General features: G+C 43.2%; 1 protein-coding gene across 3 annotated transcripts in view; it reads left to right on the forward strand.

Moving 5' to 3' along the window:
- Positions 1 to 20,914, forward strand: part of Cntnap2 (contactin associated protein 2) — a 2,081,788-nt gene that overhangs the window by 2,049,181 nt on the left and 11,693 nt on the right. For all 3 annotated transcript variants that reach the window (XM_004860475.3, XM_087207768.1, XM_087207772.1), the window contains one exon: positions 1,526 to 1,765. In XM_004860475.3, the coding sequence (XP_004860532.1) occupies positions 1,526 to 1,765 (240 nt within the window). The remainder of the gene's footprint in view (positions 1 to 1,525; positions 1,766 to 20,914) is intronic.

Here is a 20,914-nt window from a genome sequence, read left to right on the forward strand (position 1 = left end):
CCTACCCACATAGCCAACAATTCTACCAATGCTCACAGCCCATAGGCCTGGGCCCCAGATGCCCCACTGCCACTGCTCCTTTTCTAGTCCCCAGTCCACCATCAGAGCCCATTTCTGGGCTCCCCTCTTGGGTCCAGTATCCCTTCCCTGCTTGAGCAAAGCCCAAGGGAGTTCACAGGGTCCCCAAGGGCCGACACCAGCTTTGCTCAGAGCCCCTGCTGACTTTTCTACTGAAATGCAAACAAACATCTTAATGTGGCCTTGTAGGCCCTTCCTGTTCTACTCCTGATCTCTGACCCCATCAGACTCCCACAGTTCCCCAAATAAAACAAACCACATTACAAAGTCAACACGGAGTTCTCTTTCCTTTCATCTTCAAAAGTTACTTGTGGTGCTCTCTTCTGGAGCACGTTCCAGAATCCCAGACAAACTTGCTTCCATGATTTACCATAGACTTGGAGACTATACCAAATGCACAGTTTGCTCTGCTCAAAAACAGTATTGGTTAAGAGCAGGGTCAGTCTGCCTGGCTCACTAGTGGGGGGATATTTAGCATTTAAGAACCTTTTAACATTAGTTTCTGTTCGGTTCTATTACTAGGAGTGCAAGGTTTAAAAACAAACACTAATTTAACTGGTAGGACATCATGTAACTCCTACATCCTTGAAAAGTCTAAATGCCCCTACCAGACTCACCCTGGAACTGAGTTCAGGAAGATGTTGACCTTACAAACTTGGGGGGGGGGGGTGGTCATAAATGCATGTGTATGCTGAGCTTGAACTGGGAAAGCTTCCTGACTTCCAAATCCTCTACGAGATATGAGCAGAGATCCTGCAGGCCTCAGAATCCTGTTCTGAAGAGAGAAAATAACCAATAAGCTGCAGGAATTCTTTTCTTTCTCTTTTATTTATAAAGAATTCTGAAGGAGAAAATAAGAAAAGGATGTAAAACATGACAGAAGGGTCAAGCAGGGGATTATGTTCAATATCTTGCAATGGTGGTGAACACGTGTTATTGTGTTTTTCTTTTAAGACAAGAGATGTTAATGTAGAGTTGTTTTTTCCAAACTAAATCATCAGTATTCAGGTTTATTTGTAGTGTTGGCACTTTGCAACAAATAAGTGGGTTTGGGTTGGAGTTTGGCCCTCTGTCTCTAAAAGGTTTGCCATCAAGGTCCTACAGGGTCAGGGAGAATCAGAAAAGACAAGGAGAATCAGAACCAAGCAAGTGCTGTTGGTGCGCGCGGTTTCTCAAGTAGCCCGAAGGTAGTTATGGATGCGTTTCGCTTTATCACACGGTCTTATTCTCACTGTCCCACCTTCTCTAGCAACACCAGGTTCTCCTGTGGTGCTGTCCGCAGCCCTGGGTCTCAGTGAGTCCTTAACACTCTGTTCCAGAGGCCCTAATAGCTAAAGCTGAACCCAGAAAGCGCGACTGGGGCACAAGCACCCCGTGCCAAGGCTGGTTTCCCCCTGAATACAGCGAGTGGGATCTGATTCTTCTTCTCCCTTTGCTTTTCTTTTAGAAACAGGGAAGATTGACCCAGAGATTCACAAATACAACACCCCAGGATTCACCGGCTGCCTCTCCAGAGTCCAGTTCAACCACATCGCCCCGCTCAAGGCTGCCCTGAGGCAATCGAACGCCTCCGCCCACGTGTACATCCAGGGCCAGCTGGTGGAGTCCAACTGCGGGGCCTCCCCACTGACGCTGTCTCCCATGTCGTCGGCCACCGACCCCTGGCACCTAGATCACCTGGATTCAGGTAAGACCCACAGCCATCTGGAGCTGATGGCTTTATTTCTTTAAAACTGAACCAGTGGGGCCGGGGATTGAGCTCAGTGGTTCCACCACCTGCATTGCAAGCGCAAAACCCCAGTTCAATCCCCAGTACCAAAAAAAAACCGGAACCAGCATGTGATGGTACACACCTGTAATCCTAGCACTCAAGAGGCTGAGGCAGAAGAATGGCAAGTTTGAGGCCAGCATGATGAGCTTGAGGTCAGCCGGGACTACATAGCAAGACCCTGTCTCAAAGAAACAAAAAAAATTAAAAATTTTTAATTAAGTAAAACCTTAAAATGCGTTAAAACAGAAACTCGCCAGCAGTGTGGGTGGAGGATTAAGAAATGGATGGAAGAAGATCTTATGAGCCAGGAGTTATTAGGGTCACACTTGGCACCTCCAAAGCACTTAGCAGTGATGGCTGCTCTTCTTGCTCAGTGCCAGATGTGAGGGAGTCAGAGATCAAGAAGGTAAGCAAGTATGACGGTGAATGCCTATAAACCCAGCTACTTGGGAGGCTGAGGCAGGGGGACCACAGGTTTGAGTCCAGCCTCGACAACTTAGTAAGATCCTCTCTCAAACTCAAAATTTTAAAAGGGGATGTAGCTCAATGCTCCCTGGGTTCAATCCACCCACCAGGAAAAAAAAAAAAAAACCACTATGCAAATCATTAGCTCTTCACTTAAGTTAATGTTGACATACCTAGATTGAAACCTGCAACACAACTGTGGGTGATTCCACCAAATCAAATCAGCTTGCAGCCACAGAGCCCGTGGTTCTAATATTAGAAGGACAGATTTACCCTGGGCAACCCAGAGAGAGACTCACCCCTCATTTTTATTCGATTCATACCATAGGCTTCCAGATCTTTAAGAGGTTCACTGGAACATACCAGCTCGGTGCATCTGTCCCTGCTTCTGCAGGTGATGAGACAGGTAATTTGAAAACACAGGGTTCAAATGAAAGGCTGCAGCTGCCAAATGCCAAATTAATTTCATGAAAATTCAGCATCTCCATACCCCTGAGTGTGCAGAGCCCATTAAGCTGCCTTTCCACCCGCAGCCCCACTGAACTGACTGTGGCAACTCAGGTAACCTTTCTAAACCTCTGCTTCCTCCCATAACGAGAAGCTGTGGAGCGTAAATCTTAAGGTGACCTCCAAACCCAGCATGCAGTGGGTCTCTCGGAAACAGGCGATGCTGCGGATCCTAAAGAGAAAATGCAGGAGGCAGCATGGCACGGAGACCCCAATTCCAACACCATCCCTGCCTCTGCCAGCGGATTGAACTCAGGCAGTGTCCCCTGCTTCCTTCCTCAGCCTCCCCATTTCTGAAAGGGGGATAATAAGACCAAACTTGCAGAATTCCACGTGAGACAATGTCTTTTAAACACTTAGCGCCTGTCAGGGACATGTAACAAGTTTTTGCAAAGTTTAGCTGCAAGACTATTAATAACACTCACAGTCGGGCCGGGGATTTAGCTCAGTGGTTTCGCCACCTGCTGCAAAAGCGCAAGGACCTGAGCTCGATCCCCGGTACCAAAAAATAATAATAATAATACTCACGGCTATTATTATATTAGGTCCAATTTTCTGCAATGCTTGGAGGCCCAGTAAAATCTTCCAAATCTTCCCTGTATATAGATTTCTAATTTATAACAATTTATCATGCAAATACTGTACTTTTTTCCCCCAGTATTGGAAATTGAAACCAGGGCCTTCACACTGAGCTATGTCCCCAGCCTTTTTGTATTGCTCCAGAACCACTGAGCTAAATCCCCGGCCCTGTATTTTATTTTTGAAACAGGGTTTCATTGACTTGGTAAGTTGCCCAGGCTGGGCTTGAACTTGCCATTCTCCTGCCTCAGCCTTCCAGAGTGCTGGGATTGCGGGCGAGTGTTGACCAGGTAGCATGTCTCGGCCCTGTGCACAGCTTTATCACTGCAGCACATCCCCCTGTCCCCACCAGGTTCCCCGCCAGGGCTGCACCAAAGCTGCAGCAGGCAGAATTACCCCTTTATCAGAGCAGCCAGTCTGCATCTCCTCCCTCCTCTCTAAGGCCCAGGGTGGTGATAAAGCATCCCCTCCCCTTCCAGGAGGGCTGTTAGGAACAGCTAGCTGGGTCTTCCTCTTGGGCTGATTGAACAAAGCCAAGCGCTCCTGCTGCTGAGCAAAGAAAGGGAAGAGTGAAAACACAAAAGCAGAAAAGCCCACAGAGATGATTTCCCAGATAAGTCTTATACGTGTGAATGTGCGCATTGAGCAAGGGCCTTTGAAATGCACAGGTTCAGGACGCCAAGTGGTGGGTGGTCTCAGTGCACTGCCAAAACAGCTGAGTTCAAAACTGTCTAGACCCTGAGTCCAGAACTGATGACACATGGGCCTGGGATTTAGCTCTGGTTCTGCTGCCTGCCTCGAAAGCGCAAAGTCCCGAGTTCGATCCCCAGTACAAAAAAAAAAAAGAACAGGAAATGTGGATTTGGGGGATGGGGATTTAGCTCAGTGGTTCCACTCTCTGCCTTGAAAGCACAAGGTCCTGAGTTCGATTCCTGGTACCAAAAAAAAAACAAACCAAAGTGATGACACAGGCCTGTAATCCCAGCACTCTGGGAGACTGAGGCAGGAGGACATAAGTTTCAAGCACAGCCTGGGCAACTCAGCAATTTAGCCAGACCCTGTCTCAAAATAAGAATTAAAAAAGAGCTGAAGATATAGCTCAGAGCGAGGCCCTGGGTTTAATCCCCAATACCACCACACACACACACACACACACACAAAGAACTTGGGCCAATGTGAGATCATATTCAGTTAGGACTGAATCAACTAATTGTTTGCTTTTAAGATCTAGAGGTACAATTGTAAGGACCAATTTTATTCTATTTTATTTTTTTTGGTACCAGGGAACAAACTCGGGTCCTTGCACGGGGCAGGCAACAGAACCACTGAGCTAAATCCCCAGCCCTAAGGACCAATTTTAGTTCAAGTATTATTTTAGTCAGGCTTTATGAATGATCGCGTCCTTCACTTGATTGGTTCATGAAATGTATGCATTTTTCAAAAATATTTCTGTTTGTGCTCAGAGTTTGAATCAGAATTCCGTAGCCCAGACCTAACTGTAGGCCTCTGCTATGCAACGCGAATGCTGTTTTCAAGAGAACTTCCTACTTGCTGTTGGGCAGAGAGTTCTTACCCAGGGCCCTTCCAGGGCAGAGTCATCCAATCACCAGACATTTCCACAGCTGGGGTGATCTGTCTCAGGAACTCTATTAAAAGGATGAGAAACACATCACAAACTGTGAGGCAGAAAGCTCACTTAACACAATTTGGTCTCTTAGGTGAATGGGAACATGAGAGGGAATCGGGTATTAAGGGCTGAGAGGGCCAAAGCACAGACGTGGACCCATGGGAAGTTACTTAACAGCAGCCTGCAGTGGCTCTGGGTCAGGAAGGAAAAGCTGCTCTCCTTTCTCCTTCCACAAGAAGTGCTGGTGGTAAAAAAAAAATGGGCAAGTCTGAGAGGAGCATGCCACAAGGCTGAGATTTTTGTATTTGATTTTAACGTGAGGAGGGGTCTGGAAATGTCACGGTGGTTCTACTGTCCCTCCTTCTCAGTTCTAAAGATGGCAGGTGTCACATGAGCACTGGCATAATAGTTTGGTTCCTCAGGCCCAGTGCCCTTGGCATTGCTGGAACAGTCCTTCCAGGTGAAAATGAATTGGCAAATGACAAAGTACTTAAAAGAAATGTTTGACATTGTATTGGGTTAGAGAGGAAACAGTATTAAGACTTGACAGGTGATTACTCGTAGTTCTCGGCACTTGCAAGATGTAAAGTTAATGCCCTACTTTGGATTCACTGCACAGCTACAATGTGGCCTCAGAGAATAATGGTAAAATAACCATAAGCCTCCACACCAGAGGCCTGCAAATTAACCTGAGAAAAGGATAACAAAACTGGGCATGTGGCATGCGCCTGGAATCCCAGCACTCGGGAGGGAGAGGCAGGAGGATCACCTTGAGTTCAAGGCCAGCCTGGGCTACGTAGTGAGTTCAAGGCCAGCCTGAATTACATAGCAAGACCCTGTCCCCTCCCCCCAAAAAAAGGAATAGCAGGAGAAAACTATTTGTATACATGCAGATGGTTATAAAAGAAGTAACTGAAACGGTTACAACTAAAGGCTTGTATGTCTAATTTATAGAGAAAAGTAGCGGGGGAGGAGAAAAGCCCTGTATAAGAACACAGGGGTTTGCAGAGCAACGGAGAGATGAGGTTTATGATGTGTAAGGTTTACTCTTCGTCTTCTGGGAGAAAAAGCGACCCCGAAAGGGAAGTAAGGCAGAACTCTCTGCCTTTTGTTAGACAGTGAAAGCCTAATGAGCTTCTTTCTCCATCTGTTGCACCCTAAGTATCTTCAGTTTAAATCATTTTCACACCGGCTCTAGGCTTCTACGTGGGTCCGCCCCCCACCCCTCTCACCCTGGTCTTCACTGTTGTTGTTTTTAATGAACCCTGTGTTGTGTGTGTTATAGGTGGTTTTTTGCTCTCTCTGTACTTGGCTTATAACTTTGTTTGTGGCCTCTTTTTTATAAAGTCAGAGCTTTATATCTGGGGCTTGGGGAGGTTTTATTTTTATCAGTACATGTTTTCAGTATGTAATAATTACATTCCTCACACGGAATTGGTACACGCACATGACACATCTTAATTTCTATTTTCATCCCCCTTTCCCTCTTCACCCTGTCCCCCATCTCAGTCTCCTTCCTTTCTGCAAAGGATCTATCTTTCTACTTCTGATTATTATATTTTGCTCTTTATTTTTATTTTGGGTTTCTCATATAAGAGAAATCATGCAATATTTAAGCTTGTGTGTCTGATTTATTCACTTAGCATTATGGTTTCAAGGTGCATGCATTTTTCTACAAATGACTCAAGTTCATCCTTCTTATGGCAGAGGAGTGCTCCATTGTGTGTAAATACCACATTTTCTTTATCCATTCATCTGCTATGGGTATATAGGCCACTTCCAGGATTTAGCAGGGCCGGGGATTTAGCTCAGTGGTTTTGCCACCTGCTGCACAAGTGCAAGGACCAGAGTTTGATCCCCGGTACCAAAAAAAACCCCCAAGATTTAGCTATTATGAGTTGTGCTGCTGTAAATATGGGTGTGGATGGATCACTGTAATATGATGTCTTTAAGTCTTTCGTGTTCTGGTTTTTCTGAGCTTACATTCATCATTCCAAGCTGAGGGTTTTACATGTCCCAGATAACCTTCCATGTTTGAAGTTGGAGAATAAGAATCCTGGCTCTCACACATTAAAAAAAAAAGCATGTACACAAACATCCCATTACTTCCTCTGAATGATGTGAGGTCCACGCCAGGTTAGGACAGGAAGAGAACAGGGGACAGATCTCTCCCGTCCTGGCTTGAGCTGAGATCATTTGGAAGTGGATTATTTCACTGCGTTCCCTGGAAACTGTGGTCTTTGACTAGCAGCCTTGGTTTACTGGAAACTTGTTAGAAATGAAGGATCTCAGGCCCACCTGAACAGCTGAATGACATCTACATTGTAGAGCAGTATCCCCAGGTGACTAAGGGAGTGTGTCAAAGGTTGAAAGCACTAATCTAGTGCTAATCTCCATTTCAGAGCCACTTTAGAATTACCCAGGGAGCCTTTAAAAGCACCTCTGAGCTATTAAGTCAGCCCTTCTGGGGATGCAGTGCTCAGATCTGTGCAAAAACCTCCCCAAGTGAGTGATTCCAGGGTGTACCAAGGATGACAATCACTCACCAAATGAGAGGCCCCCCCCTTGGAAGTGGGGCTACGGAAAGAAAAAAATTAAAAACCCCCAAGAAGGCAAAGGGAAAAAAACCAGTTTGTGAAAAACAATGAAACCTTTAGGAGGCAAAATGACAAATAAATTGGGGGCAGCAATGAGCGTGGAAAATGTCAGCCTCCTTGCCCATTTCATAAGGAAACTCTCTCAGAGAACAGGTTTTTATCTGTATTTTCAGAGCTGATCGGGCTGTTTGCAACTAGAAAAGCAAACTTGGAATGAACGAAAGAATCTGCCATGGAGACCAGACCAGATCAAGGGGCTTGTGAAGGGACCTCAGTGTGCCAGGTGCCGTGTCCTGGGAAGCCGCCTCAGCTTGAGGAAGATGTTCAGATATTATTCAGTGTTTTGAATCAACTGCAAACTTAATTTGGAGACAATCAGAAAAAGATGCTGCTTTCAAATGAAGCACGTGCATTTCTGAAAATAAACTCCATAGCTCTCGATGTGCTTAGTGATCGAGGGTCTTGGTGATCACCCAGGGCTACCCAACTCCTACTGTAGACAGGACATTTATTTTGCAGAAACCTAGTGTGGGAATGGGACTTACACTTCAGAACATCTACCCTCAAGTCTTATGATCTTTCCACTCTCAAACTTTTCTTTCTTGTGTCTTAGTTGATGTCAAATGATAAAACACAGAAAATGTATTCTAAGGTATGCTTGCTTCAAGTGATAAGAACTTTGTCTCTACTTAACACTACTGAACTACTCATTACCTCTCCAGGGCCCTTTGAGCTTATCAGCATTTTACAAAGTGAGGGACATTTATGGTTGGTCAAGCTGTGCACTGTGCCACTCCAAGAGATGTGATTTACATTGAAGTTTGTGGCTTCTGGAGCAGTGTGGTGGCTTTATAGGGTGTCACCAAACCATTACAGAGAAGAAAACAGAAAACAGCTTTATATAACATATGAAGATCACCAGGACCCAATGTTGGGCGATAAGATATATATTTTTATAAGAGAAGTGATAAGCACAATTTGTCCTCATCGTGATTTAAGTAAATTTGACATAGATCAATCTTGCACTGTTAGAAACAGCCAGCTGATCTGGTTTTCTGCCTCAGTTTCTCCCTTTGAGAATTAGTCAAGTCCGATTTTAATGCCATCATTATTTGGCTCTTAGGGATATTTTTTTCTTTTTTTGGTACCAGGGATAGAACTCGGGACCTTGTGATTGCAAGGCAGGCAGCAGAACCACTGAGCTAAATCCCTGGCCCCCCTTAGGGATATTTTTATAACAGCAGATACCAGGTCGAAAAAGCAATGCCTGGGACTGAGTTCTGGTTTATTTTAAGGGTCACAGAACACTGACACTTCCTGTGATCCCCCTCCCAGAATTAGGGGCTCTGGTTTCTTTCTCCTTGTCATATCTGGAGAATCTTCTTTCTTTGGCACGGGGAGGACCTGCCAGCAGGAGGACAGCTGCAAGATGGCCAGGCACATTCTGTAAAACAGAAAAGCCAAACAAACACCAAAGAAAAAGACTCCAAGAGACTGATGCTGCCTTTTCTACACTAACTGCATCACCATGCACTGAGCTGTCTCAGGGCACCGTTTCTCACGTGCATGATGTTTGATACAGAACACATTAGACCAAAGGCCCATCCTAGGGTCTCTTTCAAAATATCATTAGGATAAGTCAGGCACTTTAAGAGGCAAAACATCATTTCCAAGGGACTTCTGATTATAAATGACTCCTTGTCCCTTATTTCACAACACATCAGTGCATCCAGGTAGTACTTAGCACAGGTAGTACTTGGCACAGGTAAGACTCAACACAGGTTGCTGGGTGTCCGGCATGCATTTCACCCAGGAAGACCTCAGAGGGTTCATCTCTGGGAGTTGCTGGCCTTTGAATACACAATATTCATTTTAACTCTGAGCTGTCTGGCTCCAGTCCTAAAGCTAACCTGCACCCCTTAACCAGATTGAACTGCTGGTGGTACGTGCATGACTGTCCCATCAGGCAGCTTGTACCACTGGTGGTACAAATAGATCTAATCATTTTGATCTGAATGCAGAAGGCATTACTAATAAAACTAATAAGTCTATAAATAGACCAAATCCAGTTATTGCTTGAATTTGAATAATTACTGCCCACATATAAATATAAATTAATACTATTCACACAAACTGCCCAATGGGACAGTCATACATGTACCACCAGTGGTTCAAGCCTTCAGAGACATACAAATACAGCCTCATTGTGAATGTGTTAAGAAGAGCCTCTTAGCGGGACACAAAAAGTCAAGAAGCAGGAGAGTGGAAGGTAATCAATCCCTCCTCCTGGTGCCCAAAGGTCAGAGGGCATCAGGAGCCCAGGTTGAGGATCCAAAGACAAACTTGTCCAGCAGATTCACTTGGTTCCCATAGTTATAAAAAAAAGGAGACTAGGGCCAGGGATTTAGCTCAGTAGTTCCGCCGCCTGCCTCCAAAGCACAAGAATCCGAGTTCAATCCCCGGTACCAAAAAAAAAAAAAAAAAGTCCAGTCCTCTTAGGAATGTGAGTCTCCCACATCAAAGAGAACTCAGTGGAATACCAGGATCGCTCAGTGTAACAGTCCTGTCCGCGGGTTAGGGGCTAGGTATCTGTTTAGGCACCATGGACAGAACCAAGGTTTCTGCTCACCACACCAGAGCCTTTACCCCTGGCAACAGTGCATTTGTTTTCTGAAGGCATTCTACCCCTACTGCTATGATTTTCAATGAGTTGACTTCTTGTCTACATTCCAAATTCCTTTCTACCATCTGGGGATAAAATATTTTTATATCTTCATTGCAAAAGATTTATGGATATGATGAACATTTAAAAATTGCATATATCTATTCAGTTGCCTTCATAAATACAAGCTGGTAGTTGGCTTTCTTTACCACCTGCAAGTGCTTAAAAGTAATCTTTCCAGCCTTATAATTACATCTTTATCTCTGAGAAGGACTCCTTTCTCATCTTTGTGCTAAGACTCCATGATTAATTCGTTTTGTCTCTTGTAATAATCTTATTATCTTACATCTTTTTTGCTCTTCAGAAACCAACAGAGTACACACTTATTCGAGTGTAAAGAAAAAATATGATCCCCAATTACTTAATGTGCATATTATTGAAAATGTTCCAAATTCTGCTTTTTCTGCGAAAGCACCAAGCATATTTGTATATCTCAAACATGCAACATATTAGAGTTACAGATTTTGGATGTAATGATCATTTTCATTGTATCTCATCTTTTGTTTCTACATTGCTTCCCCACTAAGTAGCTTTGTACACATGATTTTGATGAATCAAAGGACACTTGTATTTTTAATTTTGATAGTTATTCATAATAAATCACCCTCCAATGATATATTCCTGTTGACAGTCCAACAATGTTGGAGGGCCTTTATTCCCACACCTCCATCAAAACAGTGCATTATGTTTTACATAATTTTATTGTTTTGTTTAAAAATAAAATTTATTGCTTTAATTCATTTTTCATTAAACATAGGTGAGTTAGATATCTTTGAATACATGTATACATGATTTGTATTTTTTATGAGCTGCCTACTCATGGTTTTTGCCCAAAGAATTATTTAGATGTTTCTATTCTTTCCTATTGGTTTGTTGGTCATTTGCTAGTAAATTCTTAAGTTGTTTTGTTCATTTGTTTGTTTGTTTTTTGTGGTACCGGGGATCAAACTCGGGACTTTGCACTTGCCAGGCAGGAGTCCTGCCACTGAGCTACATCCCCGGCCCTCCTAAGTATCCTTTATATGCTAAGTAAATTAGTATTTTAACATGTATTTGGATGTTTTCCCAGTTTAATCTCAATTTTTTAATTTATGGACTTTTATCCTCAGGTAAAAGTTTTTCTCTTTATTTTTACATAGTGAAATGTAAAGTGTCCTATGGCTTTTGAGTTTTGTATCATCCCTTCTGCATTCAGAACTAATTTTTAGAATTATTGCATACTGTTTTCCTAATGATTTGATGTTTTAGTTGTGAGATCTACGTATTTGCCCCCCGAAAATGTATTTAGGTGGAAGAAGTAGGGCAAGAACCCAGCCTTATTTTCACCCCGATGGCCAGCTGTTGTCCCAGCACATTGTGTGAGGTCCCCTCCCCTTATCGTATTTCCAGTCACCCTTCGGGCAGGAGTCTGCATTTGGACTTCTGGTCTGTTCTGGCCTGAGTCAGATTCTTCATGGGGGAGGACCTGCCATAAACATTGAGCTTTCAGGTGGATTTAACATCTCATGGAGCCAATTTCCCTTTGATTCTGTTTGCTCAAAATTTTCCTTTCTGTCCTTCCACATTTACTTTTTCCTCTTGAATTTCCCTAGTTCCCTGAAAATGAGACCTAACTGGAAAATAAGCTCCAGCACGATTCTTCAGGATGCTTGTAATATAATCCCTACCCCCAAAATAAACCCCAGTTAAGATTGTCAGCATTTAATGTGGATGCATTTAGTGTGTCTGTTACAATATGCAACAGATATATTGAATTATAAAATAATATTAATATATAATTACATATAAGTAATTAATATTGACATTAACACTTAAAATAAATGATAATATAAATTATAATTAAGTATTTGTAAATACCCAAGTGGGCACCTTTATACATGAATAAATGTAGATTGCTGCACATAAAAAAAATAAAACATCCCCTGAAAATAAGCCCAACTGCATCTTTGGAGCAAAAATTAATATCCAGAGGTACCTCGATTCACAAACTTAATTCGTTCCACGACTCTGGGGAAGATGGCCATGGTCAAGTTTGTCACCCGGAGCAGAGTTTGCGCATGGAAGCTAAAGTTTCCCAAACACTCCTGTTTACAAACCTCCCACGCCACGTTCCAGCGAAAACCAACGAGGTCTGGCTCGTGTGCCACCATGCATGTGTGCAGGTGCCAGGGGCTCCCTTTCTTTGGGCCTCTGTTCTTTCTGAACCTGCATCACCGACTCTCTGAAATGCCACCGTGAAAAACAAGAGGGGCGCAAAATGCGGCCCTGGGACAATTCGAAGACCACAGTTCCATCCTTCTGTGGATTTCTCTTCCATTGCTCGTTTTCCTCTGCTGCTCTCTCTTTGCCTTCTTCTCTTCTTATAGATTTTGCCCCCGTTCAGGTCGGAGCCCAGTCCAGCTTCAGTCTCCATCACCCACTCTCTGTCCCAGCCCCAGCTGCACAGCACTCAGAGGTACATTTTCCAGGTCTGGAGCTGGCGGTCATCTCAGCCATTAGCCTCAGTCACATGCTGCCTAAGTGCAGGGGGACACAGCCCTCGGTTGCCATGGTGACTTTTTTGTTGATGGCAGTCAGTGTGCATTTTTGCCTCATTCTTGTGCCACAGGAATGTCAGAAGCATGCCGCGATGTGAGCCCCATGCTCCCGGCCACCCCATCCCTGTGTCCCTGAATCTCACACAGTTGTCTCCTCCAACTCCCTGTCCCTGAGCTGCAGGGCTCCCTGGGGGTACACAGTACCCTCCACATCTCCAAATAATGCATCATCACTTTCTTTGTGGTACTAGGATTGAACCCAGAGCCTTTGCCCTAAACTACATCCCCAGCTCTTCTCTCCTTTTTTATTTTGAAATAGGCTCTCGCTATATTGCCCAGGCTGGGCTCCAACTTGTAATCCTCTTGCCTCAGCCTTCTAGGGTGCTGGGATTACAGGCCTGTTCCACTGTATCTGGCTGTGGCTTCACTTCTTTTTCTGACTTATTATTCTCAAAGACTGCTGGAGGAATCCCTAGCTGTGAGTTCTCCCCTAGGGGTACGCGGCCAGTCACTACCTGGAAATGCCAGTTTGATGGAAAATCAGGGCCTTGACCCCCAAATTTGTAGAAACACCTAGATAAAGTGTGAGGCCCACTACTCTGTGCCTTTCAGAGCAAAATCCCTATGTAAATACTAATGATGAATAAATAATAAATCAATCGCTTCCCATCTCTGAGATCTTCAGTTGATTCTACATGCTCTGTCAGGCAGACTACTCAGAAATGTCTAAAGACAGGGTAGATTATTGATCCTGCTGTTGAGTTTTTCCCCAGGAGCAACCATGAAAGGCTTTTTTAAATTTAAATCTATTTTATGTTGAAGTAGAAGGGTACATAAAAAATCTGTATGAATATGAGGTGTAGTTATTTTAAACACAGAGGATGAGATGAGTCACTTGGAAAATCCTCCTTAGGAAAAGCTAAACATGGTTCTATATCATTTACTTGGAAATTTTAACTTTGAGAAACCTGGGAAGGATACAAATGGAACTAAGAGCTGCTTAAATTTGTAAGTGACTTCATTTGCTAAAATTCTTCCAATGCATGATTTTGCTGGATCCTAACAGTGCCCGTGTGAAGTAGGCTGAGTGGACCTTATTAGCCATATTTTAAAGATAAGGAAAATGTCTCCCAAAATAATAAATGCATTCCTTGCCCCATGAAATGGTTTGACCAACCGTGACTGTGCATTAGAGCCACCCGGGGAGCTGATCCCCACCCCCAAACTTAGGGTGTAGGCAGGATTGTGACTTGGTCCAAAGGAAACAGAAAGCAGTGCTGTCAGCTCTAAGATCTAACTGTCCTCACCTCCGGTTTAGTACATTTTCCTAATAAAAAGTTGAAACTTAAACATAGGAATTCCAACTCTTTACTCTGAGCCATGTTGTCATCCTTCAAATATTATACTGAAATCATATGTAATTTGCCTACCTGCAGGTGAAATCCCTGCTACTAAATATATATTTTTCCACTTTCCTTTTTTATATGGAATAAATCATCCCCAAGCAGCTAGAGCCAATCAAACATTTTTTTTTCACACTCTGTGAGTATGATCAAGAACTATGACAAAGCTGCATGGCTTGTGGTGGAGTTTGTCACATTCTCTTTACAATGACCTGAAGCAGCAGCAGGGAGGACTCTGTGGGACAATGCTGAGCAACTTTAATAACCAAAAGTAATTTGTTTCCACAAGGTTCTGTTTGACAACCTTGAGCCTTTCTACCTATCCACAAGCAAAGACAATTGTCTTTTGAGATCTACAGTTATTTCAAGAAGAAACTAGTTCAAAAGATAAGGAAAATGTATTTAGCAAGGGACTTTTCTATTCTGTTTTCTGAAGTCAGATTTCTTGGAAGAAGAGATGTTGTCTTGGGATTGGAATCATAAATTTTCACTTGCACTAATGCAGCTCAAAAGAGTATTTCAAAACCAAGAGCCCAACAAGGCATTGATAAGACTCAATATATGCACAGAATTAATTTTTAAAAGCACTCACTCTATGTTTGCGGACTGCCCCCTCTGGTAGACCACTCAGTGGAGCCGGAGTCAGTGAGCGGTCTGCAGTGCGTACTCGATGTACTGGTTTCTGGAAACAATAACAGTTACAACACAAACATCTCATGAATATGGGCAGAGCCTGTGCAGGAATGTGTTCATTGTCGCAGACTGCAGCCAGCATCTTATTCCAGCTGAGACTGAAAGGTTGCAGCAGAAGATTCATGTATTTTTAAATGCATTTTATTATTCACTCCTTTGAATGACAGACGACGATGACAAAAATCAATCAGTGATACCCAGCTGTTTCCAAGAGAACTATCGCCGGTCCAGTGATGCCCTTTGGATTTCCTGGGATGTGCATAAAGTAGGAGTGGGCAGGAACCCTGTATGCTTGCCCGATTCCTAAAATGATGCCCTGTGCCTCCATTTCCACAAATGATGTTTATCTCCTGAGTAGGTTTTAGATGATAGAAGTGTGATTTTCATCAAGCTCCAAGCCATAAATCCAGGACATCCCAAGCCTTTTCAGATACCTGCAGAATGCCCTGTGGATGTATTTCTTAGTCCCAGACCACTGTCTACTAGGCAGGGTGAAATGCAGCTGGAGCCTTTACCGTGTACATCTTGGGCACACTCACTGGGACTGCTTTCCCCTTCCTATCTTGCATTATTTTCTCAACCACCCTTGGAAACTGAAGCTGTTTCCATGATTCTGCAGACAATTGGTTCTTCCTATTCTGTTTTGCTGACAAGGAAACCACAATTTCTATTAGCTGAGACTCCTTTTTGATGGGTGCACTCAATGCTCCTTGTACACCCAGGTCCATTTCAGAAAGCTATGGACAGGCAGTGTGTGTTAGAGTATTTGACATCCCATAATATGCCTGTATGGCCTATATGGCTGTCCCCTGCACTGATTAGTGTGTTCTGTCACTGTGCAACCCTTCCCTGCAAGAAACAGCAGCAAAGGGATAAAAGTCCTTTTCAAAAAAGGAAATACACTCCAGAAAAGCAAAAACCTAATGTTTTTAAAAATACATCTATTTCTCCCATGTATGCCTTTGAATGCATCAAGAGCCTAAGCACTCTGAGCTTGGGCATGCACACCTGCATCAGGAGGCTGAAGTGGGAGGGTTGTGAGTCTGAGGCCACATAGTACATTCAAGGCCAGCCTGAACTACACAGTGAGATCCTGTCTCAAAAAAATAAGAAGGGGGATGGGGAAGGAGAGAGGGGGAAGGGAACCAGGGTGGGGGGAGAGGAGGGAGAAGAGAAGGAGGCAGAAGCCACTCCAGTGTTTTCCCTCCCTGATACACTTTTTGAAAGAACCAATTTATATATTTGTTTTGAACCAGGGAAGGTATATTGGAGGACATACCTAAGAGAGCCATTTATTAAACTCCTTGTCTGTTTTTTCTACAACTACTCTCAATATAGATTAGTAATAGAAACCCACTTTTACATTCAAAATACTGAAAAATCATAATCAGAAATTAAAGCCATATTCCTAGTGTAATTTTTACAACATGAAAAAGAAACAGAGCTCAAGGAAATGGAACCGTGGGGCATTCTGACATGCAGATCATTAAAAGCACAAATGATTCCACCAAGAAAAAAAAAAGACAAGATTTTCAGAAGAAATTATTTCAATTCCCTCCCAGGCACCACATTAAATTAAAGCACACACACACAAGAACAGCTGGAGATAGGAACTACCAAGGGTCTCAATTAATGTTCTGCAGCTCAAAGGGAGCTATAGAACCAAGCACTGGCACCGGTTAGGAATGCAGACCCCAGGCCCACTGGACCAGCTCTGCCCGAATCTGCACTGTAAGGAGACCCCCCCAGAGATTTGCCACACCAAGCCACAGCACTCAGAAATCAATTTGCCTTCCCCCTGAGGCACAGCTGACTGAGGGACAGAGGAAGAAAAAGCCAGCTGAGGTACAGTTACTTTGATCCCAGGACCAAAGAGCACACAGTGACACAGCAGAGGTTCCTTTACCCTGACATCCGGGGACCTGTTTCCATAGGAAGTGGCAGCACCCTCCCTACGCAGGGTGCCATGCAGCAGGAGAATCAGAAACCCCTCAGACAGGGATTGAAGTGGCACTTCCCAAATTTATCCTTTCCCCCCAGCTGGAGGGGCTTCATCTTGTACTTCTGTTAACATCAACAAACACCTTGTGGCAGGGAGGGTAAGAAGTGAGGACAACCCTCAACAAAGAATGACAGTGTTAACAAGAAAAATTCAACACTGCACAGGGGGGCAGCTCTGAAGCTCTCTGATCTACACAGGCAAGGCTTGTCCACGCAGGTGTGTTAGCTCACACTGGAATCCCAACAGTCTGGGAAGCTGAGGCAGGAGGATCAGCCCAGGCAATTTAGCAGCTTAGCAAGACCCTGTCTCAAAATAAAAAATAAGAGAAGGGGTAGTTCAGTTCCAAGACGCTGGATTCAACCCTCAGTACTGGAGAAAAAGAAAAGAAAAAACAAAAGGCCTGAGGATGTAGTTCAGGTCCTGGGTTCAATTTCCAGTACCCCCACCAAAAAAAAAGGAGATGCTTGGAGAGCACCCTGAGTGAGGAAACCAGAAACGACGTTCTGGTGACCCTAGCACCTACCGACACAGGACTCTGACCTACTCGCCATTCATCCCGGGTTTTCAGCTACTGTAATGAGATACCGAGAGAGGTTGTGAGGCTAAGGAATCTGTAGAAAGCAGCTATAGCCATCCGATCCAGAAGTGCCCGCGTTGCCTGACAATAACTGACAACTGATTTATAAACACTTATACCAAAACAATTTGCCCACTTGAGAAATAACAAGACTTATTTGTCTAACATTAAAGAGACACTATCTATCTTTGTTTTGTGGGATGCAAAGCCTCAGCATCTATCAGTAATGAGCCATTTCCAATTAAAAATACTTATTTACAGTTCATCAGACAGAAGAATGAAGCCATGCTAGCCCAATCTAGGAATATCTGTCAGTCTTCTTGAAAGGCAATTGAGACAATTCAGAAGTTTACTAAGAAATGGATGAAAGAAGGGAACATAATGAAATCAATTGCTCATTCAGTTCTTTTGGATTAAAGTTGGCATTTTCTAAATAATCATAACATATAGCAGGCGATACAAGTGTGTTAATTCTATTTCTTTTCACCTAATTCACCTAATTCTTTTGGTCACTGGATCCTGGACAGTCATGTAAGAGGCTAACACTTCCTCTCTCCTGCAAGAAGCTGGGAATATAAGGCTTGTTTAACTGCTCAGGTCAGAAGCCAAAACTTCAAAGTCCCTTCTCCCTTTGAAATTGGAAATTCTGGCTTTCTTTAGAAACTGGGCTCAAGGGTGTAGATATAAAAATGATCACATAGGTTTAGGAGCACATGTTTTTTTCTTCTACACAAAAACCTTCAGATCCTGAGAAATTTCTTCTTCCTGAAAATCTGATCAGCAGCAGCCTTCTCTATAAAATAAAATAGTATTTCTTATATCTCAGCATCAGAGTCAACAGCCATTTGTCTTTATAATGATTTTCAAAATATCAGTCAATCATGAATGGCTAAAGCAAATTAATTGAGAAAAATCATTTTCTGCTATATAACTCAGCTTCTAAGAGAGAAGAAAGTGAAATGAAACAAAGAAGCTGGGGGAAAGCAGGATATATATACATGAACAAGGGCCCTGCTGAGGAAAGTGTTGCAATTTAAATTAAATTATAATTAATAGCAGCAATTTTGTTGAAGTGTCTCAAATTATCACTTTCAATACTGAAGCTCCAGTGGTTTCCATGGAGATTTTTCTCTCAATGTCAGAGCCAATCTTTTTTTTTTGTCTCTGATGTATGACAACCTGAAGCTTTTAGTGCCTTTTATTTTGAGGGGTTTTATGTCAGGTAATCTCAATTTATTTTTATGTACATTCAAATGTGTTTTATTTGCAATTGGTTTCTGAGCCTAAAGTCTACAATTTTCCTTATTTTGAAACTTGGTACATAGCAATCATAGATGAGGAATTAGAGGCTCAAGAATTCGACTCTCTTCTTAATATTCTGTTCTCACAACTGTCTTTTAAGTCCATTTCTAGTACTTAAGTAGCTGCCTAGAAACTTAATTGATTTTTCACATTCTATAAGTACAATCAAAATTACATTCTGACAATAATATTTTAAAGCGTAATTTGCACTATTTCTGGTCCTGTGATGGTGTCTCAATTACGTGATGGTCCAAGAGTTTTCCTACTGTGGTAGTAACCATTTCCTTTATGCTGTTTTGGCCCAGTAGGGGTTCCAGAGGCAGAAGCAGGATTTTCTATTCTTCTACAGTGTTGATTCTAGGGTCTCAGACTGTCACGTTGTACAACCAATACTGCCATCCTGTGGAATCTTCCTTTGTCAGATAAAGGAAGCTCATCTTTTGAAGAAAGGCAGATGTAGTCAGAAGCTGTTTGCTGTTAAAAGGCTTTTGTCTGCCTCTGCAGACAGCCCAGCAACCACAGAAAACAATGGGGCTCAGTTGGTTGGCTGCCTGAAGACCACTCAGTGATGTGGGTCATTTGATAGAGTAAGTGTAGATGGATCCCTTCTCATCAGGGACAACTTCACTAAGTGTTTAGTGGTTTCTAGAACTAACTTCTCTGATTCAAATCCTGACTCCACCGCTTCCTGATCACATGAGCCCAAATGTTTATCCTTCCAAAATGAGATGAATGAGCCAACCTCACAGGCTTTCCATGAGGATCTAAGGAGTTAATATATGAAAAGGACTTATGGGCGGGGCCGTTATTATTTCCTAAACAGACTGCTCTCAAAATTTGAATTTATTGTTGGTACTCCATAACAGAAGGAAAACTTCTATGCTGATTCCACCACTACTAACCACTTGATGTTTTGCCACTTTTGCAACTTTTCTTTTGAAAGTTGTGCCATGTCACAGAACTGTAGGTTTGGACAGGGCACCAGAGAGTTTGATATGTGAGGAAAAGAGTCCAAGCAATGACTTCTTTAATGTAATCCTAGAATTTAGAGCTTGTATTAATTAGTCAGCTTTCCCACTGCTGGGACAAAATACCCAACACCCACAACTTATAGGAGCAGGGGTTTATCTGGCTCATGGTTTCCATGGATGAAATCTGTGGCTAACTGGCTCCAAAACAGAAACAGCATGGTGGAAGGGCCTGGCAGAGGAAAGCTAATCACCCCATGGCAGCCAAGAAGCAGAAAGAGAAGAGAGGAGCCAGGAATAAGAATACACCCTTCCAGGTCCTCCCCGCAGTGACCAACCTCTTCCAACAAGGCCCAGCGCCCTAACACCGCATTCAGCCATGAACTCATCAATGGATTAATCCACTGATGAGTACAGTGTTCCCATGATCCAATCACCTTCCAACACATGGGACTTTGGGGGAATATTTTAGAGCCAAACCACAGCAGAGCTTTCCCATTCACACATATAAACAATCTACATGGTGACCTGGAGCATTGTCATTTAACACCGGAGCTCAGAACTTGTCCCTGGCATCTGACAGTCCCCATTGCCTCAGTTGTTAAGGACCCCTTGCTCAGCCATGCCTAGCACACAGCTAAAGGAGGTGTTAATGAGACTGTCATCTTGCTTTTGTGATAGTCTTTCAAGAATATAGTAGAGGGAAGAAACACTTTTAGAAATGGAATAAAACCGTCATATTTTCTATTCTTTGGAGTAGGTGAAAGAGTGCTTTGGCTGACCTATAGCTGTATAACTGTCAGGAGCAGCTTCTACTAGGCCTGCTCTGACAAAATATGCTTCAGTGTTATTTCCTGGGGGGTTTTCCCAACCTGAAAATAGAGGAAGGGAAAAGGGGGAAGTACAGTAGTAGGAAACTCTCAGGTTGCTTCTCAGATGGAAGACAAAGACAATGGAAAGATGACTGTGTACAATAGTGTGGGTTTGACGGGGCATGAGTGTGGGGAAGCCTTATCTGTGGGTAAGGAAGGCAGCAGTGCAAATGTGATAGACTCTGAAGACTTAGCCAGGCTGTTTACTGAGTCC

Source organism: Heterocephalus glaber, unplaced genomic scaffold, assembly GCF_053883595.1.
Source record: "Heterocephalus glaber isolate CG9 unplaced genomic scaffold, H.glaber_assembly_v1.0 deba00000818, whole genome shotgun sequence".
Taxonomy (NCBI): Eukaryota; Metazoa; Chordata; class Mammalia; order Rodentia; family Bathyergidae; genus Heterocephalus; species Heterocephalus glaber.